Source organism: Borostomias antarcticus (assembly GCF_949987555.1).
Source record: "Borostomias antarcticus genome assembly, chromosome: 23".
Classification (NCBI taxonomy): domain Eukaryota; kingdom Metazoa; phylum Chordata; class Actinopteri; order Stomiiformes; family Stomiidae; genus Borostomias; species Borostomias antarcticus.
In genome coordinates, this window is record NC_140256.1 from 8,764,717 (window position 1) to 8,784,716 (window position 20,000).

At 43.4% G+C, this 20,000-nt stretch overlaps 1 protein-coding gene across 1 annotated transcript in view; it reads right to left on the bottom strand.

The window, feature by feature from the left end:
* Positions 1-10,767, bottom strand: part of bicdl1 (BICD family like cargo adaptor 1) — a gene marked incomplete at both ends in the record, with an annotated part of 20,637 nt that extends 9,870 nt beyond the window's left edge. The window contains 3 exon segments of the mRNA XM_084456754.1: positions 552-674; positions 9,182-9,397; positions 10,363-10,767. Coding sequence (XP_084312880.1) covers positions 552-674; positions 9,182-9,397; positions 10,363-10,767 — 744 coding nt within the window.
* Positions 10,768-20,000: the final 9,233 nt, after the last annotated feature.

Below are 20,000 nucleotides of genomic sequence, written 5' to 3' on the forward strand. Positions count from 1 at the left end.
GAGGAGTAGAGCCAGAGAGTCAGAGTTATGCAATTTATCATGTCTATGATCCTCTATCACCTGGCTGATATCTTACCCAGTCCGTCCAGAAATTTCTGTTTGATTGTTTCACGGACAAAAGAACATAATACGTCATGCTCCTTAAACCAAACATGCTGGCCATGCTCTAGTATAGAAGAACCACTGGGCCCACTTTCTGAATGCCACAATGAGACATGCAGCATGCAGACAGACCCACAGCTTCAGTTTTCAGAACCACTCACTTCAAGCTCTTGCTGCTCCAGTCAAGAGAAGGAATTCAATTACAGCGTTAGAATACGGGGTCGGGAGCCAGAGAAAATGATGGATAGAGGAGGAAGAGGTTGGAGGAATAAATAACCAGCCTTGACAGTGCATACGACAATATTCATGTCCTTGAATTCCAGTGATAATTTTAGGAACAATAAATCTAACTGTAACAAAAATGTTGGTTGTGTGTAGAGAAAAGCCAGCATAATATTTGATGTGATTTTCCAGTAAGCTAGTGAATGATATGTGAGGATGGACCCTACATGTACCTCTGCCTGTGCGATCTCCAGTCGCGTCATGTGCTGGTTGGTGGAGACGCTCTTCTCTCTGAAGTCATCTCGTAAGGAGTGGACCTGAGTGGACAGCTGCCTCTCAACCTCCGCAGCCTGGAGGAACACACACACACACACACACACACACACACACACACACACACACACACACACACACACACACACACACACACACACACACACACAGTAGCCTATGTTAGCACACAACAAATCATAGACAATTATTCAACCTTCCTCTGTGTCTAAGAGACACATCTTGAAGGTTGAAACATGAGCTTCAACAACTCTACTGCTGTATGAAAGCATACAGGTTCTCAATGTTTCAATGTTTCATCATCAATTCATATGATGTTTCACAATGTATAATAGTGCAAAGACTTCAAACGTCTAAAAAATGCTGACAAAGGCCAAGAGGGCTGAAATGCTGTTCACTGCTGTATATGTGCATTAAAAGCATTTAAACACACACACATAAAATGCATCTCTACTGCAGTGCATACACTCTGATCACCTGTCACCAACCACGCTGTTCTTGTAAATGGAACATTTGAGCTCCATCACTGTTCCTGTGAAAGCACAGCTTTCAGCAACTCTGCCTTTTCAGAATGTTCCATTCATCTCTCTAGGTGCAGCTCAGTGCTGGACCACCTTCACTGGCTGAGACCAGATCAGCCCACTGTCTGCATCACGCAGACACAAACTCATTAGCATAGCGCTGCTCACAGGAAGCTCTCACATTATCATCACTGCCATGGCAACGGTGAGGTGAAGCCACAGTTTTGTAGAGGGAATATAGAGACATACTGTAGCCAGGCCACTGTTCACACAAACGTCATGTACATACTGTAACACACTCTTTAGTATTGTGCCTCGGCCAGTATGGTTGAATGGCTCTTTATCAGTCTTTTTTCATAAATACTTTACTCATACTTTACCTTGGGGGATTCCAGACAACATTGTCCAACAGGTGTCACAATATGCACCATGGTGGGGTTTTTTGGTCCAGGAAACCCTGAATCCATGAAACAATCTATTGACCTTTAGTAACCCACTGGTTTGAGTGGTAGTACACCAGTCTTCCTCTAGGTGGCAATGTGATGTTTACAAGATGTGCTCAGGCAATTTTAGTCACAATATTGATTACCATAAATCCTCTAATAGTGGCCTGTATTCAATTATAGGCTGGGTCTTTATAATGGCCGGGGGCATGGTCAACACGGACAAATACAGGCCGGCACACTATACAGGCCGGGTCAAAAAGTGAGGGGAAAAAAAGCTCTGGGCGGTAGTTCTTTAGTACTGTAGCTCTTTACGGTAGTTTTGGTTGCTAGGCATGTTGTTTGAGGTGATAACAAACATGGCGCTGACAAGAAGAAAGTCTGACATGAAATTTAAAGAGAGAGCTTTGCAGTATGCTGCAGAACATTCGGGAGAGCAAGCTGCAAAGCACTTTGGCATCGACCCGAAGAGAATCAGATACTGGAGAAAGCAGAAGGATGAACTGCATTTAGCTGACAAGAAAAGAGCACGGCTAGCTGGTGGTGGGTGGAAGAAAGTAAGTAATAGGTAAACTGGCTGTTTACATACCGGTAGGCCTCTTTGATTTGATTTGTTGGTGACACAGGGCATATTTTTTGGTTTGTGCAATGTTTTGCAATAAAAGTCCTGAAATTAAGGGATTATGTCCATGAGAGTTTAATTTTAAGAAATAAAGGCCTGCCTATAATATAGGCCTGCCTCCAATAAAGGCCTGGGGCTCTCTGCAGCTCAGTAAATAAAGGTCCCAGCCACTATTAGAGGATTTACGGTATATTCCCTCAGAGGCTAAATCATTCCCACAGGCTATAGCTGATTGTTTATCCCTATTTAACATTACAGGGTGTTCAATAGAATCTGCAAGACATTGTCTGTAATACAGGCCTTACTAACTTACTGCTTTTTGAGAACCTCTTCACAGAGCAAAGATGTCTGACTGCTGTTTCAAAATGGGCAAGCACGTTACATTGCACACTTGCAAACTCACATTGCTTGTGTCTCAGCGTCCTCATGGTTGTAATACGGTGTGAGAGACAGCCTGTTTTAACCATCCTCTTTCAGATCAATTGGGGTGGCTGGCACGTTGAATGACCACCACAAGGAGACTTTGTTAAAGCAGCATTTTACAATTAATAACTTCCCTCAAAATACATGTATATCCATGATGCATCATTTCATATGCATGCCATCCTGTTGTCCTCTGAGTGCTGTCTATAAAGAAATAACCATATTTTGCTTGACCATGCCTCATACCTCCATAATCAAGTCAGGATGCAACACAGCTGGTTTACACACAGAGGCCGGTCACAGTGGGATCGTGACATCTGACCCAGTGGCACACTGGGCCTGACAGATTTAGATCAGAGTGAAAATGAGACATTTCACTGCGGGCTGCCAGGTCCATCCCCCTTAATCTGCAGCAGAAAGTCCTCAATCCCAGATCAAGCCTCATCAGAGGGCAACAGTGTGCATGGGAGACAGGGGACCGCTGCGACGGAATCCAGGTCAACAAAGTAGGGCTCAGCAGAGAGAGAGAGAGAGAGTCAAAGAGCGCTCTCCTACAGTTTCTCTACCAAGAGGCACATCTCTGGCAAACATTCAGAAGGATGACTTTACAATATCTGAGCCCTGAAAAAAAGAGATGCTTTTAAAATGGTCATTTTTACTCATGAGAGTTTTTGATCATGGTGATCATTTTTGTTGAATCCCTCTCCATGGGTGGGTCTATAGAACATTGAGTCCCTGACATCACGCTTTACAGCACAGTTCTGTAGAGAGTACATTCCCATGGTAACACAAGGGATTTCCAATGTCCTCCTGGTTGACATAGCAACCAGGGACAGACAGGATTGGTGGAGCCATGACTTGTGTGTGGCCATGTTTCTGGTATTTTCCCTCGTCATAGTCAGTCATCATATCATACTGTACACCCTGCAGTCTAGACTGAAGATGCAAGACTGTCATATCACAAATTACCCAATGAAAACATATACAGCAATAGTCTTTCATTTGACAGTATCAGTTAAAGAGAAACGCCATCCATAACCCCAATGGCAAAACCTACAGGGTAGGATGCAATTGATCTCTGTTCCTTTGCGGCTTATGGGACGTCCACCTGATATGTCTCTTCATCTAAGCTGCTAAGCTGGATAACTGCTCAGCATCCATGTTCAAGCGTGGCTGTGTGTACAGACTAAGAACTGGGAGATAACGCAGAGGACCCGCAGCATCTGAGGGCTCTAAATTCATATGGATGATCGACGCTTAACACTGGACTTTAGAGATCAGAGTCATTTCTCTAAACCACCACCTCAATAAGGTTTAATTTACTGGGGGTGCTATTATGGGGGCGTGTGATTGGGTGACTGTTGGCTGAATCATTGGGTTTTGATCAGGGTTATAAATATAAAGCATGCAGGCATTTGTGCTGGAGTCAGAGCTCCCTCTCTCTGAGGGTGCGTCATAATGTCATTAAAGAAATGTTCCATCCCTGCTGGTCCTCTCTGATCAGATTAGGTCTCAGGAGACTGGCTGTCCCCCCACACCCCAACCCCAGACAGGGTGGTACGTACGCCTACGGTTATCTCGGCAAACGGCTAATGTATGAATCAGCTCCATACATTACTACGTTCGTCAGCATCCTGAGCATGTAGTGTGAAGTTGCTCTCCTGTGTAGTGCTATGGTCAACCCAATACCAAGGAGCGTTATGCCGAGTATTGCATGTCTGACGACTTGCATCATGCACTGAACAAGCAACAAAAAACAACAGCTAAATAGCTATATCTTATCCACATTGCAACCAATTTCTTTATGAGCCAAATGGTTTTATCAGCATATATTATTGTGCCATTTGGGGTCAACAGTGTGAATATGTAGCATGTAGGCAGCCACAATCAGTTCTGCTGCATCCAGCCCTTAAAACTCAATAAGGACACTTCCAATCAAACTGTGATGCATTATCAGCACATGCTTTATTTGACTTTCCGCTTTTAAAAACACCAACGAGTTCGCCCTCAGAAATATTACTGCAGTCAAGGCAGCCTCCGCCTTATTTCCTTCTGCATGTGAGGGTTTTCAGCGTCTCTCCAAAGAGGTTATGACTCAGGAAAAATCACTGTGGAAGTCTTGACGTCTCTTATACAGATTAACAAGGTATCATATACAGCATTTTATAAAAATGAAATCATCTGTTTCCAATCACTAATCACATTTCAGAAACTAATTTCACTTCCAGAACATTCACTGCGGAATTTCAGAATAAAGGTCTTTCAAATATATTGTGTTTTAAAACATGTGTTCTACTCAAAATAGTATTAAAACAAAATCTGTTTCCAATCACTAATTCCACTTCAGACACATTCTAGAGGTAGAGAAAACTGTCCCGGCAAGTGCATTTTGAACAGGCATAAATCTGATCTTAGATCATTAGGTGCATTTGTTCCGGTTTCTGGCATGAAAGAAAAACAACAAAATGCGTTTGTTACGGTTTCTGGTGTATGGCGGAGGTGATGATTTGAATGGTGAATTTTAACTAATTCGGTCGATTTATCTGCCCCTGGTGTTGTGAGTAATGCTTCTATAGCCTACATGTGGAGCCCTGCAGAGATTGCTTTATGGGTCACAGATTGAATCACTGGTAGATAGATAGATAGATAGATAGATAGATAGATAGATAGATAGATAGATAGATAGATAGATAGATAGATAGATAGATAGATAGATAGATAGATAGATAGATAGATGGATAGATAGATAGATAGATAGATAGATAGATAGATAGATAGATAGATAGATAGATAGATAGATAGATAGATAGATAGATAGATAGATAGATAGATAGATAGATAGATAGATAGATAGATGATCTACAAACCACAACAGGCCCATGGGCACTGTGTGTGCACTAGCATATATAATTAGATTGATATAAATAGTTTTGACTCATACATGCAAATATATCCTCATTTGCTACTGTAGATAATTTCACAGGTGTCACAGTTTTCAATTGTCCGTGAGTGCAGTAGAGCAGTGTTGTTCTGGCGCCTCCTGATTAAATGCATGAGGCGAGGCTATTACACAGGATTACAGCCTAATCCCTGCAGTGCTGCATTTTACCATGCATCTTAGGCCAGCCCTGCCACACCAAGGTCATTCCTACTGCAGCCAATCGTAGACTCTGATAAAAAAACAATTGACTAAAAAATGTACTCCTCTTCCAAATCTGCTACGATCGAACATCTTTGGCTCAGAATAATACGCTTTTTCTGGAATTACCCACAGCGGAACTGACGAACACAAAGAGGATCCCGCCAGCTCATTTGACGTCATGCCGCCTGCAACAGATTAGCACTTATGTGTGTGTTTTATTTTGAACTGGACTTTGAACATGACTCACGTCAATCCCTAGTCGTGTTTGTAGTCTAATCACATCCAAAGCTTGGTTTACACATTATAGTAAGTTATAGTAAGCCTTACAAAACTGAACCATGTTCTGGGTACTATGGAGAAGGCATCGTTGTGCTAACAACTTTATTTGATTAATGAACATTCCTATATTCTGACAGTGTAAATGATTTGATGGCCAACAAATCATATTTTGGGATATCTCTCTCCCTCTCTCTCAACCCCCCCCCCCCCCCCCCCCCCCCCCCACACACACACACCTACTTATGTCCCAGGAAGACTGATACTGTTCAAGGGGAAATTATGGGGACAGACAGAAAGTACACATTAAAATAGCCAGAAGTCCTCTGGTGGCTTTACTACTGGAGGCCTTTCTCAGGGTAACGTGGATTCACTCCACTCACGCTATGCAGAGTAAGCAGGCCATGCCTTAGCAACAGGGGCGCTACAGATGCTGACCCCATTCACTCGATTACACAGGTCTCTGAGGCTCCTGACAGCCGTGAATCATGGGTCCCAGATCAATACAATCGATTAGGAGTCATGAATAACACTGACTCATAAAGGCAAAAGCATAGCTAACATGGTTCACTATGAGGAAATATCTACATACTGTATGTCTACCAAGGTTGCTTCTACTGTCTACTGCAATTTAATTATGTTAAGGACCTAGCTAACAATAGCACACAGCCATTCTGGGCACATTGGCCATGATGGGACTCTGATCATAGGTAGCAGGCCAGGCAGCTGACTGCATCTGTTCAGAGAGGGAGAGCAGGTCCAGACCTACGGTACAGAGCCCTGTTGTGTCTGCATCAGAAGAAGCCCACAGCAGCAGAGGATCTGGTGAGGAGGAGGTCTATATATATACAGCAAGAAACAACCCCCTCCATGCTGGGCTGTGGAGGCAGCATCTGCCTGATATATTCCCAGGAGAGACAGCAGCTCCACAGGCAGTGTCAGCCATACTGAGAACACTGCCACCAGTGTCACCAGCCCAGAGCAACTCAGTGGGCGCCGCCTGGTTGTCTCATGATCTGGGTCTCGCAAGTCATCTGAAAGGTGGCATCCTACAGCCCCCTGGATGAAGGAACACTTTCTGTGGTGAAGAGCTTTTTCAGACCGAGAGAGAGAGCAGAGCAAGGGGCCATACTGGGCTTATGGGTGTCAATATAGGCAGGGATATCTCTGTAACATGCAGAGTAGCATGACACAGCCGAACAGTTTGACTGAACACGCGTGCTGCCTCGTGTCACTGGTAACCTGAACCACTGTGTGATGTATCTTCACAGGTCGGTTAAAGGGCAGGTTCGGAATTTAACATTATAAGCCATGTTTTAAGGTTATTTACGATCATATACAACGGCCGATATATCAAAGGTTCGTCAAACGGTGCACTCTTGAGATAAAGCCCGTCGCCGCTGACACACCCAATGGATTCATAGATGCATAAACAAAATCTTAACATCTCTGGCTTTGTTGTCAATACAAATCAATGGATATAATATGATCAATAAAACCCAATCGGAAGCATACTTTTTAGCCAGAACATCAGCGGACACCAGTGACCACTCGGTGAGTTTCCTGTCTTTGAAAACGAGAGTTTATGGTGTTCTTGAGGGATTTTGTCTATGCGCCTATGGATCCATTGAGTGTGTTAGCGGCGACAGGCTATATTTCAAGAGTGCACCGTTTGACGAAACTTTGATATCGGCCGCTGTATATGATTGTCAATAACCTTATAACATGGCTTATAATGCTAAATTCCAAACCTGTCCTTTAAAAAAGAGAAGAAACGTCAGAAGTTAATTTCCCTAATGAGGAATTTGGGCCCGAGGGCAATGGAACATTCTGTCAGAGCAGTGTGTTCCTTTTCTGGTTGAGACTGAGAGATTAGACTAGTGGATGCAGAGCTGTCTGTCAGCTCAGCCTCTTAGCAGAGTCTAATCAACAGTATTACCTACAGCACTGCCAACCCCTTGGCTCCGTCAATACAGACCCACCATAGGGAGGAATCAATCACAGCTTGTCTTAGGTCTGACACATGTTCTTCACATCACTCTGGCTTCATTTAACCTTCCCCCCAGCCAATCTTACTGTCATGCTCTCTCACCCACTCCCCCCTGCTCTTGCTGTGTCCTTTTTAGGAACACAAAAGACATATAATCCATTTGACTAACTGGTTACATTTGCAATAAAATCAACCCCTGTAGTTAACATCAAAAGGTAAGTTTCATAAGATGTAAGCGGTCCAACCCTTCTACATTATTTAGTATACCCAGTGAACCTCTCTATTTAAAAGAGAATTCAAGTCTATAATTTTGTAGCCTCTAAACACATGGAATATATGTCTTGTTTACAATGAACTTAAACCAAACCAGAAAATGTCATTATTTTTAATAATAAGTTCAATAAACTGAATGTGGTGGTTACATACGCTGTTATTTTGAAAGACTCAATTGACCAGCATGCATTGCACAAAGCTGAGCTATCAGGAGGAGGTGAACGGAGTAGGAATTCGGCAGAACAACAGCGGTAGCCATCATTATCTCTCGAGCGAACATTTCTCACTCAGAACATTTGTCAGACCCTGTATCTAGCTATATGTTATTGAAGAAAAACACTGACAATGCCAAAATACTCAGTTGTCAGTTGTCATCTTTTGTGTGAGTGTGTGCGATCGCATATTTTTTGTTTTGTTGAACTAACTTTATAGGGTAGGCTAGAGCTAGAGGGTTAGCATGGTGCACTTGAGTCCCCGTCCTCCGAGACGTTTTTTGTTGTTGTAGTCCTCGTTATTTTGCTTCCGGAGATTTGTCGACGCGTTACGACACGGCAAACTCCCGGAAGTGCAGACTTCGTGAACATGCTTTGTTTACATGGAGCAACTATAGTCAAGGAAACCACATTTTTCTTTATTCTTTTGTGGGTGTCTAGTTGTTGAGCCTCATGTTGTTCTAGGGTGGAATTCTCCTTTAAACTTTGATGAGTATATGTGATGGACACAGACTGAGATTGAAGAAGACATGAACAGTATGCAGGTGTGTCCGGCCAACATTGAAGGACGGTGCTCTTTCTGAACAGGTCAGACTGAGTCATGCCGTGTGGGGGACTGAGAGTCCAGAGCCCAGAGCCACAGACCCGTGGGTCTCTCGCTCACCTGACTGAGTTGCTCTAGAAGCCGGTGGTTCTGTTCCGACAGCTCGCTGACGGCCCGGGTCTTGTCCCGGTCAGCCTCTCTCTGCTGGACTTGATGGCGCTCCAGCTCTCCCTGCAGCTGCTGGACGTCCGTCTCCAGCTCCGCCACGCGGCCCTCCCACACGCCCTCCCGACGCTCCAGGCGCCGCCGCAGCTCGTGCTTCTCCTGCTCCAGGTGCTGCCAGACAGAGGGGCTGGGTTAGAGCTAGGAGGGTTAGAGCTAGGAGGGTTAGAGCTAGTAGGGTTAGAGCTAGGAGGGTTAGAGCTAGGAGGGTTAGAGCTAGGAGGGTTAGAGCTACAGTAAGAGGGCTACAGCTAGGAGGGTTAGAGCTAGGAGGGTTAGAGCTACAGTAGGAGGGTTAGAGCTATGAGGGTTAGAGCTATGAGGGTTAGAGCTATGAGGGTTAGAGCTATGAGGGTTAGAGCTAGTAGGGTTAGAGCTACAGTAGGAGGGTTAGAGCTAGGAGGGTTAGAGCTAGGAGGGTTAGAGCTAGGAGGGCTATAACTAGGGCTCTGGACTGGGTCGGGTTATTCGACCGCAGAAAAATAACAGCCTGGATCATGGAGGGATGGCCTAGAACTCAGGCACTATTAGATACATGTAGTTGATTTCATCAGTCAAGAACAGACCAATTAAGGCAGGGCACTGATCAATCCATCACTGGACAAAGAGGTGTGATCAGCCAGGAACAAGGTCGTAAAACTAAAGTAGTATGCAGACTAAGGTAGTACTATATGAAGACTAAGGGCGTATGCAGTAAAACAATGTATGTCCTCCTAGAGGTCTTTGAAATAATTATAGTAAACAATCAGGCGCTGATGGTAGGAGATCAGAGAGTCGTGAGCAGATGTACAGTAGATACAGTATGGGGACTTTATAGGGGATTAGGCTTTGTTCCTCCCCAGGGCACGTGCTGGGCAGTGGGGGATTCTGAACATGAAAAACTCAAAGCAATATCACATAGGCTATCCCACGTATGAGCTGTATCACAAAACAGGCTGAATGCATGTCAAACCCAATGTCACTGGTATAGGCTAAGTATAGGAATAGGCTAAGTATAGGCTACTGTAGGTATAGGCTAAGTATATTATAGGCCTTTATCAATTAATATATTATTGATGGGCTACACTGGCATGCCTTACCTCTAATTTCTCGTTAAGATCTTTGTTCATTTTTTCATATTGCTGAGTCAAGTCTTGGTTTCGCTCTAGCAGTGCCTTGCCGAGTTTAGCAGCTAAAACCAAGTCCTTTTCCTTTTGTCGGAAGAGCGACAACAAGTCTGTATTTTGTCCCATAACAGGCGTATCCAAGGCTGATAACTCTTCCTCTTCCTCTCGCTCTCCAGTGAGCATGGCTAACTCCTCTTCCAACGCCATCCCGAGGCCTCCAGAGCCGGTGTGTAGCAGCGAGTGGCCCTGAAATCCTCCTGTTTCTTGTGGGGTTGTGTTTCCCTGATCCAGCGGGTGCTCCATGCAGTCGCTGTCCAGCTCGGGTGGTGCTGAAAGCTCGGCGGAAGGTCTGTACAGGTCGAGGCAGAAAGCGGACATTGCCGCCCGGCGGACAAAAAACAGAGAGATTAGCCAACCGATTTATTCCGGCTGAGCCCGCTCTGTCAATAAATCCGGTTGACCGGATCCTCTTATCGTTAATAACTCCATAGATGCGGTTCCTAGTTTATTAGCTACTAGCCAAAATCACAGCAGCTGTCTGTAGCTCTCCACTAGGCTCTTCAACTACACTTCACATCAAGCCGCGCGTGCATAATCCAGAAATAGTGCCACTTCCTCTGCAGTCGACGACCCTTTCTGCAGCCTAAAGAAACTGCCGGTCCAAAGAGTGTTTTGTCCACACATTAGCCACCCTGGCGAACTCTAAATAGTCGATCTATCCACCCCGTTGCGGCGGGGTCCCAGCTCCCCATAATTGTTGTCTCTGTTATACCGGAGGCATTTTTGCATAACCAATTAGGCCTCGGCTAGATATCCAAGATACCCACTCTACCGTGGCGCGAGCTTAATGGCCCCACCTACTTTCCTCCCTGGAATGCGCCGTATGCGCGCCCCATGCAGCTGGTCGGCCTAAAGACGTCAGCAGCAACCTGTTACAACCTGTCCGTCTATTGGTTAAGAATGATAACGCCATATTTTTGTTTTTTTGGGATTAGGCGTACATGTGAGAGTGTTTTCAGCAATCTAAATCGACGGGAGACGTTTTCTTTAAAAAAAGAAAAGAAAAAAAAAGACCCCAATGTCATTAACCGTCAGTGATTTACATCAGTCCAGACAGAGAGGGCCCGGGGGTAAGACAAAGCAGATGCTACATAGAGAAAGACAGAGAGAGAGAGAGAGAGAGAGAGAGAGAGAGAGAGAGCATAAAGCTAAACATGTTTTATAGCCTACTACTCGTTTTACTCAATTACATTTTCTCAAAATCTATTTACCTTATACCTAATTTATGTCTTGGTATAGGCTACTGTAGGCTCACAACATGACTTTTTCATCATCAGACTGAATTAAGATCATCTGACTCGTGCATATCTCAAGATGAAAGTACCATGCTGTGCAAAGAAAACGAACGGTTCCAAACAAAAGCATGTTCTATGGATTATCAAGTAGGCCTAAGGACACAAACAAAGTGGGTCAGCCGGCTCAATTCAGCATGGCTATGTAATCGCATGGATGGTTTCGGAAAAGAGTAGAAACGTGAGGAACATTGGTTTGATGCAATCAGAGTGGTCAGGGGAGCCGTAAGGGGGGAAGGGGGAGGCATATAGGACGATTCCGAGGGTCCTTCACTGCCAGGGGTCCTCATTAACCACTATTATGATGATGATGATGACGATGATGATTATTGTTGTTGTTGTTTTCATTATTATTATTATTATTATTATTATTATTATTATTATTATTATTATTATTATAAGGACTAGGTTTAGGGGGCCCAATTTCATAGGGCCTCAAGTTTCTAGCAGCGTCCCTGAGAGTGGTTGATTAAGTGCTCTTGTTATTGTAGGCTGTTGCTGCCCACAGTTGAAAGAAAACCAAACTTTAATCTCATTATTACAAAACAGCAGATATGCCTAAATTATAATTTCCCCCCAAACTGCAAATGTCATTATCATAATTATCTGCATCATGAACACCACCATAATTTCTTGATGAGAATTTGACATGAATTCAATTTGGGTTTTTATATAAACCTCATATTCTATTCTCAGTCATTTGCATGTACAGTACATTGATTGGGTTGAACTCCCTGCCTCCCAAAATACTTGAGGCCCTGGAAATGAAGATACACATTTCTTGTAAACAAACATTTGCAATTCCTCTGCAGGATTGATGTGGATATACAGTAGCTCCCTCTGTGGAGAAAACCTGATATTGTATCCTTCAGACAGCATACTGAAGCTTTATTCTGTTTTTGGCAGCCAACACTATTCTTTACAACATTTTAATTAACGAATAAATCATGTATATTCAATGCAGATTTTTTTAATCAAGCCCACATGAAAATTATGCTATAGATACTATGATTTCGGGGGATCTGATCGGATTCTATCTGGGATAGAATATAGGATACAAAATGCTTGGTGGGATACAGTGACGACTGCTTGTTAGAAGAAGCAAAGAAAAAGGCCTCACCTCTAGACTGCACTATGTTATGCAAGGAGACCAGAGAAAGACCTTGCATAAAATATCAAGCATTATCCCCTGTACTGTCATTTCATTCTGGACCAATGGAGGGCAATATTTCATTACTAACTCTTGAGTTTGGAGAACCTTATGGATGGTCTGCTGCATTAAGGGATCTATCTGATTGAGTTATTACACCTTATTGATCGTCTTTGCTGAGGGAACAAATCCTTGAGACTCAAATACCATAATCATATTGTATCATTGCACAAAAAAATAAATAAATCATAGAATAGGCATCTTAGAATCCAATAGGCTACATTTATACTTTGTGAAAAAGAGCTGTTGACTGAATTTAGGGTGAGTAATTATCCTTTCCTAAATACATCTCCACTTCACTCAAAACTAGAAAACCACTGAAAATGTTTTACCACAGAGCTGTTTACCTTCTTGATCCTTCAGGTTGTCTTGTCTGACCTAAATGCATGAAAAACATAATGTTTCTTATCAACATAATATTACATACTGAGGGACCGTTATAAGCTTACAGTATATGCTCTCCCTTCTCTTCGATATAAAGCTACAGTACATTTGGCCTTAGGGACATACAATACCTTGTTGCTAGGTAACATCAGCAGAAAGCCTTAGCAAAAGCTTCAAGTCCTCCTCATATCCTCTCAGCGCAAACCCATAACCATTTCCATGATGTGTGCTGTACACACCAACGTGAAGCAACATTAGTCAGATCTGACCCAAGTTCTGCTAATTATGCAATCGATTTACACGTGTGCTATATTGGAAACATATTGCAATCATTCCACAGTTGTGTGACTGCTGGTTATGCCTCAGTAAAGGAAAGGTTTCATGAATTGGCAGATGTGAAAAGTCTGTCTGCAGAGTTGGAAATACAGCAGCGTTGTTATTGATCTCGTCGCTCTGGCAACACTGCATTACATATATTAATATCTTGAGCCAAAAGTGGGCTCTATTTATAAACCATACCAATTATTTACACTTCAAAGGGTCTCCCAAGGAAAATGAAGCACATGAAGAAAACACTTTGCATTGCATGTTTTTGAATTTGAATTTGAATTTAATTGCTCGCACTTGTCAACAGGCAAATGCATTGTTGTCATGGACCATGACCTCATACCCTAGAATCAGACGAATGTCTGCTTGGAGAAATTTCTAACTGAGGGTTTTTACTGAATTTGCTCTTTGGCAGACCCAGATTTGTGTTCAGATTAGGAGAACTGCTTGATGGAAACACTAGTCTGAAGCAATTTAGCTATTGGCTCATAATACATAACATACCTCCAGTATTTATAAATATATATTTATATATATATTTATATATTTATATATATATATATATATATATATATATATATATATATATATATATATATATATATATATATATATATATATATATATATACCGTATATACACATCTCATTGGATTAGCATTGTAAAATTAATGATCCTTAGTTCAACTACTTTTTTCCATTTTATTTGGACCTGGTGTGAGATACAGTAGTTACAGTCCAAGGGCCATGCTCCCACCATGGTAGGGGTGACCGTGATCACAGTCAGTGTTTGGCTTGCAGGACCTTTGAGCTGTTTAATTTCTCTGTCATGCCCTTCAAAGTGAGGTGTGTGTGTGTGTGTATGTGTGTGTTTGTGTTTGTGTGTGTGAGTGTGTGCTGCTGTACTGTATGTGTGAGTGATGGTGGTGTCGGGGTGACGTGTTGCTTGATTTATGTCAGCATCCATCCAGACAGTGACAGAGGCCAACCAGCAGGTTGTGAAATCGATGTATGAGTGGTTTTGAATTTAACTCTTTAGTTATTGGAGGTTTAGTGTAACTTTTAAGTAGTGGTGGAAAAACGTTCATGTGTCCACAATGGTTTACCCTTTTAAGAGCAATTATTTGACCAAACTCTCAATTAAATGTCAAATTGTTTTTGTTTTCCATATGAAACATCATACGCATAATGGTGCAAATACACACATGGCATGAGTGTGAGCAGTCATTGCTAAAATGTGTGGTTCTATGGAGAAAACTCATAGTTTAGGCAGTGATTCAGGCTGCATGGCTCTTTGATTATTAGCAAGAGCTGCTGCAGTGTGAGGAGAGGGAGAGGGAGGGAGGGAGGGAGGGAGAGAGAGAGAGTGAGGGTGAGTGAGGGCAAGATAAATAGAGAGAGAGAGAGAGAGAGAGCTTCCCAGTGTCTATGTGATTGTATTTTCACTGGTCTACTGCATTACTCTACGATGCAGTTTCTCTCTCCTCCAGTCCCTCCCTCTCTCCTCCACTCTGTCCCTCTGTTGCTGATCTAGCCTTGCTCTCACAGCACACGGCTCTCTCTCCTGCCAGGGCACATCTCCCCCTCCCTGGAGCTCTACTTTCTACAGTAAAGATGACATCCCCAGTTTGGATCAACCAGCAAAGCTCTTGCGCCGGCCGGTGGCTTCCCGGCAAGACCCCACATGATCGGGCTTTCTGGATGAGGACGTGGTCCCTCTAGGCTGGATCCTCAGAGAAGCAGTGTCAGCACTGGCGAGGTCTGAGTAAGTACTGCTCTGTGTCTATCTGCCTCTAATAAGAGAGGGGGGGGGGGTTGATATCTATGACAGGGGAACAACAGAGACAGACACAGGTGTGAAGACACTGCTGCGGTCTCTTTATTAGCTCATGTCATCATCTCAGCATGACTGACCCTATCGACAGAGCAGCTCAGTGAGATGGGATATAATGAGCCGAACGCACTTATTGTACCAGAGCTTCTCCAGGAGAAGCAGAGCAGAGTTGTTCGTTGTCACGATTCTCTAAGATGCCGTCTTTGTTTATAATTGTGCTGCTTGTCGCTGTGGCGTGCCATCGGTTCTTCTAGATGAGCTCTCACATTCTCCTCACTGCTAATAGTTATGCACTTTTTGATTTGACAGGCTGGTATTAAAGCAGTCTGTTTTTCTAGATCTTGATTTCTTGTTGTTGTTGGCAAGGCACTGGTAGTTGGTGACTTGATGTTGTTGTTGTTGTTGTTGTTGTTTATATCGAAACAGGTTCCACTCAGGTGGGAAGAAAAGTGGAGGCAGCTAATTACATTAGATAAAGGGTGGAACAAATACCCACTTGCCTTACTTTGTCCTACCATTGTCATCAAACATGAATCCCCAGTCTTCCACCTCTTCACTTTGGCTGAGCTGGCTACTGATGGACTGTTTCTGAGGTACAGTACACTCTTACCTTCTACATTTGCAATTGATTCTAGGAGGAGGGAGAGAAGGTGAACCATGGTGCATAGAGTGAGCGAGGATCTCTTAAGTAGGAAATGCATGGAGGGGAACGTTTAGAATGTCTTCAATGGGGGTAAAACTGTTTGCATTCGCTGTTCTAGTGCTGAGGAGGAATGGAGAGCTGCTGTTCTGTTTATTTAGACGTGTGTTTACATGTCAGGGGGCAGGATGGAGCACTGGGAAATGTCACTGAGAGAGAGAGAGAGAGAGAGAGAGAGAAAGAGATAGAGAGAGAGAGAGAGAGAGAGAGAGAGAGAGCAGACCGAGGTAGCTTAGCTCTCTGAAGCGCAGATCTCTGCATGTTAATGTGAGTCGTGATGAGAGTAGAGCCTTGCGACTCTGACTTCCCCTGTATCCTCAAGTGTCATTTTCAGGAGCCCCCTTGTGTCCTGATTGACAGTCTGCTGTCTGTGGTTCGTTTGAGAGACAGTAGTGCTCATGTGCCAATGAGATTACTGCATTGCTGTTGTGTCGTGACCACAGAATAGCCCTGCTTTGTCATCTGCAGAGATGAGAGGTAGACGGGTAGGTACAACAGGACAAAAAGGACTAGTTAGGACCAGCGCTGGGAGCTATAGAGAATCTGTGTCACCACCATTGTGATTCATTGCTGATGCCCACAGCCCATAACACTGAACCCTGGTTAAGCCAGCAGTCTGACTGTGGTACAGCACCATGACTGGGATGCAACCTTTTCTCTCCTCTTCTCCTCTTCAACAGCACTGAGTCAGAACACACATTATTCAAACCACAGAAAGATTGATTGCCATGGTGGTTTTGGGAACTGATGTCCTTTGTATTGCTTACTGTAGCTAATGAGAAGCTCTTTGTGTAATAGAATAGAGATTGCTTGATTAGGTACAAGTCACAGAACCTTAATTGTCATGTTAAGATGTTGTCCTGGTTGAGTGGGAGACATGACAAAAGACCATTGTAATGCTTAGTAAAATGATAGATGGTTTTGATCAAAGGTTTGGAGGAGTTTGCTTTAATCAGAACTCTGTTTGGCTTCCATCAGCCTCACATCTTGACATGTCCTGGATGTTTTCATATGGATAAAGTCTTTCTCTGGGGTTACTGACTGTCACATGACGAGTTAATAACTCCTTTAAACAGTTATTTGGACTGGCTCTCCGGAAGCTAATCATTGCAGAGGAGGGTCCCAGCTGCACAGGCTGTGCTCATCATGGACAGTCAGTGAGCACTTCAGGATGGGAGGAAGAAAGCCAGATCTCATTCCCCATCTGCTGCTCCAAGCTCAGCTGGCAAACTGCTCCACCTTACATGGCGCTGGCGCGAGCTCCCCATGTGCAGGATGTGCCAACATCTCCAGCCTCCTCCACCCACACCCATGAAAAGGTCTCATTAACACTACGTGCTAACAGCCTGCCATCGCCGCCGCCAACCGCCAACTGGTGACACAATGCCGCTTAGCCTACCTCATCTACTGCCTCAACTGTCACCACCTACTCTGCAGTGACAGCACGTGTCATTTGACTGACGTAACCACTTTCTGTGTGATGTTACTGTAACAGACACGGTCAAGACTTCCTGAGATAATATTGTCAGCTATGTTAAGATCTAGGTCTAGTAGGTCTAGTATCGGAATTTGATAGACAGACTTGTTGGACGTGTGGGAGGTACCCTCAGTGCATATGATTAGACTACATAGTCTCATTTCTGGGCCATTGCTGGCTCATACAATTATGTTTGAGATGCGAACGGCTGCACTCCATGAATTGTTTATTTGTAATGATAAGATAATGAATTCATGTATACAGTGTATTATTATTGAGAGAAACATTGCCCCTGCATGTAAATTGTGTTGTGTGTGTGTATTGAGCCTGTGCTGCATGGCATGTTAAGAGTGGTACCTAAACCCATGGACTTCAGGCTATTGAAGCGTCTCTGCTGAGCTGCAGTGTGGGGGAGTGGGAGAAGAGTCCATGCTTTTATTAGACACTTCTTTTCTGCTGTCGCTCATTCTCCTGCCTCCCCATCTCAAAGGCTGCCAAATATATCCAGTGGTGCTTAAAGAGGCAGCTGTGTGCTCATGCTCAGGCTATTGCTATTTATAGTTTCTCCCCTCTATCCAGAAGTTATGCATTATGGGCATGGTTGAAACAATATAGATCTATGTCTCCCACCCTGCAATTAAAGCTAGAGTCTGAACCACTTATTTTGAATTGCTAATCATGTGTTTGATTATATAATGTATGTATTTAGATCCACTGACTTTGCTGCCAAGGAGTTCTGTGCTACTTGTAACGATCTAATGTCTCTTGTTGCTTGATTAGCTAGTGATTTGAAGATTAAATGCTTTGAACTTACTTCAATTGCTTAAGAACCAATGTTCTCACCCACAAAAAAAGTCTTATTTTAGTTTAATCCAGTGCTGGATCACTCCAGAGCAAAGAGACTCCAATAAAGTTCAAAACACTCAGGAAGAAGTTTTTTCTTGTTAATTCAATTATTCAAAATGATGTCCATTGTTAGTGCAGCTAGACATTTCGACTTCTGCCTTCTTCAGTGGATGCAAGAGATGACAATCATATTTCCCAAGTGCAGGTCATATTGAACTTCAACGAAAGATTCACTTGATTAGCTTGATTTCCATGTGATAAAATTCATGGTAATCATGAACAATTTGGCCAATCTCAGTTTTCCTACAGGGGCTCCTGCTCGTAAACCTATGACTTGACCACCTTTGAAATGTTAGCAGATTAATATTAGCACAATTTTATGTTCAGGAGGGTATTGTTATGTACACTGTATGTAATAAATGGTATGTATTTTTTTTGATTATTGTGACAGCCTCTACAATCCCATTTGATAACTGAAAAGGGCATATTGGGTATTTTTTATGATAGATAAAGATAAGTGCTTTAAAAAAAGCTTTCAGCCCTTCAGTTTTCAGGAGAGGTTGTGCATGGAAAGTGTTTACAGCCATCTCTCTCTCTCTCTCTCTCTCTCTCTCTCTCTCTCTCTCTCTCTCTCTCCCACGCTCTTCTCTCTTGCAGATTAGTGGCTGCAGCCCTCAGCTCTCTAGATAAGACCTCCCTGGGAAAAACTCCATTACGCTAAAAACACTAAACAGGGAGAAAGAGAGAGCGAGACACACATCACACATGTCACAGGTATTATTTATGCTGAGATGAGTGTTTCTTTCCGTCTGTCAGTCTACTGTTGGACTGTAAATGTTTATATGTTTCAGACATTTGGTGTTCTGCATCCAACATGTTTGTGTTGGTTCACATGCACCATATGATTCTACAGTATATCTGTGTTTATATGACACTGTCCCTGTCTGGTGTGACTGTGATAGTTGTTTGTTTTGAGACTGGGTTGCAGTTCTCCAGTTGGACTACACTCTCTACGCTCTCATGTATGTGTACATGCCTGTCCTACCCATAACCTGGTTGTGTGTTGGTGGTGGTGGCACTACACTACAGTATGTGAGGTGACATTACATCTGTGGCTTTGTGGCCAACCCCTGTCCCTGTGAGTTTCACTGCTCCTCAACGCCACTAATAGTTTATCTAATTCCATCCATCCATCACCTTACTAGTCCAGCTCTCTAACCACACATACAGAGATCAGCTAAGACAGTGTTATCACCTACCAAACCTCTATTACTTTAGTTTGTCATTTCTCGCAAAGGACTGCAAGACAGCATCTGCAGTTTGCCAATAATGATCCTCATTCCTGTCAGTTTACCTGTAGGCCGGTGGGGATTCAAGGATCAACCTTTGTAGCCTACTTGGCCTTGCCTCTAGTACCAAACCAGATCCACTTAGATGGCTTCTAAAAAACTCCCAGAGTGCTCACTGAACTAGGAAAGACAG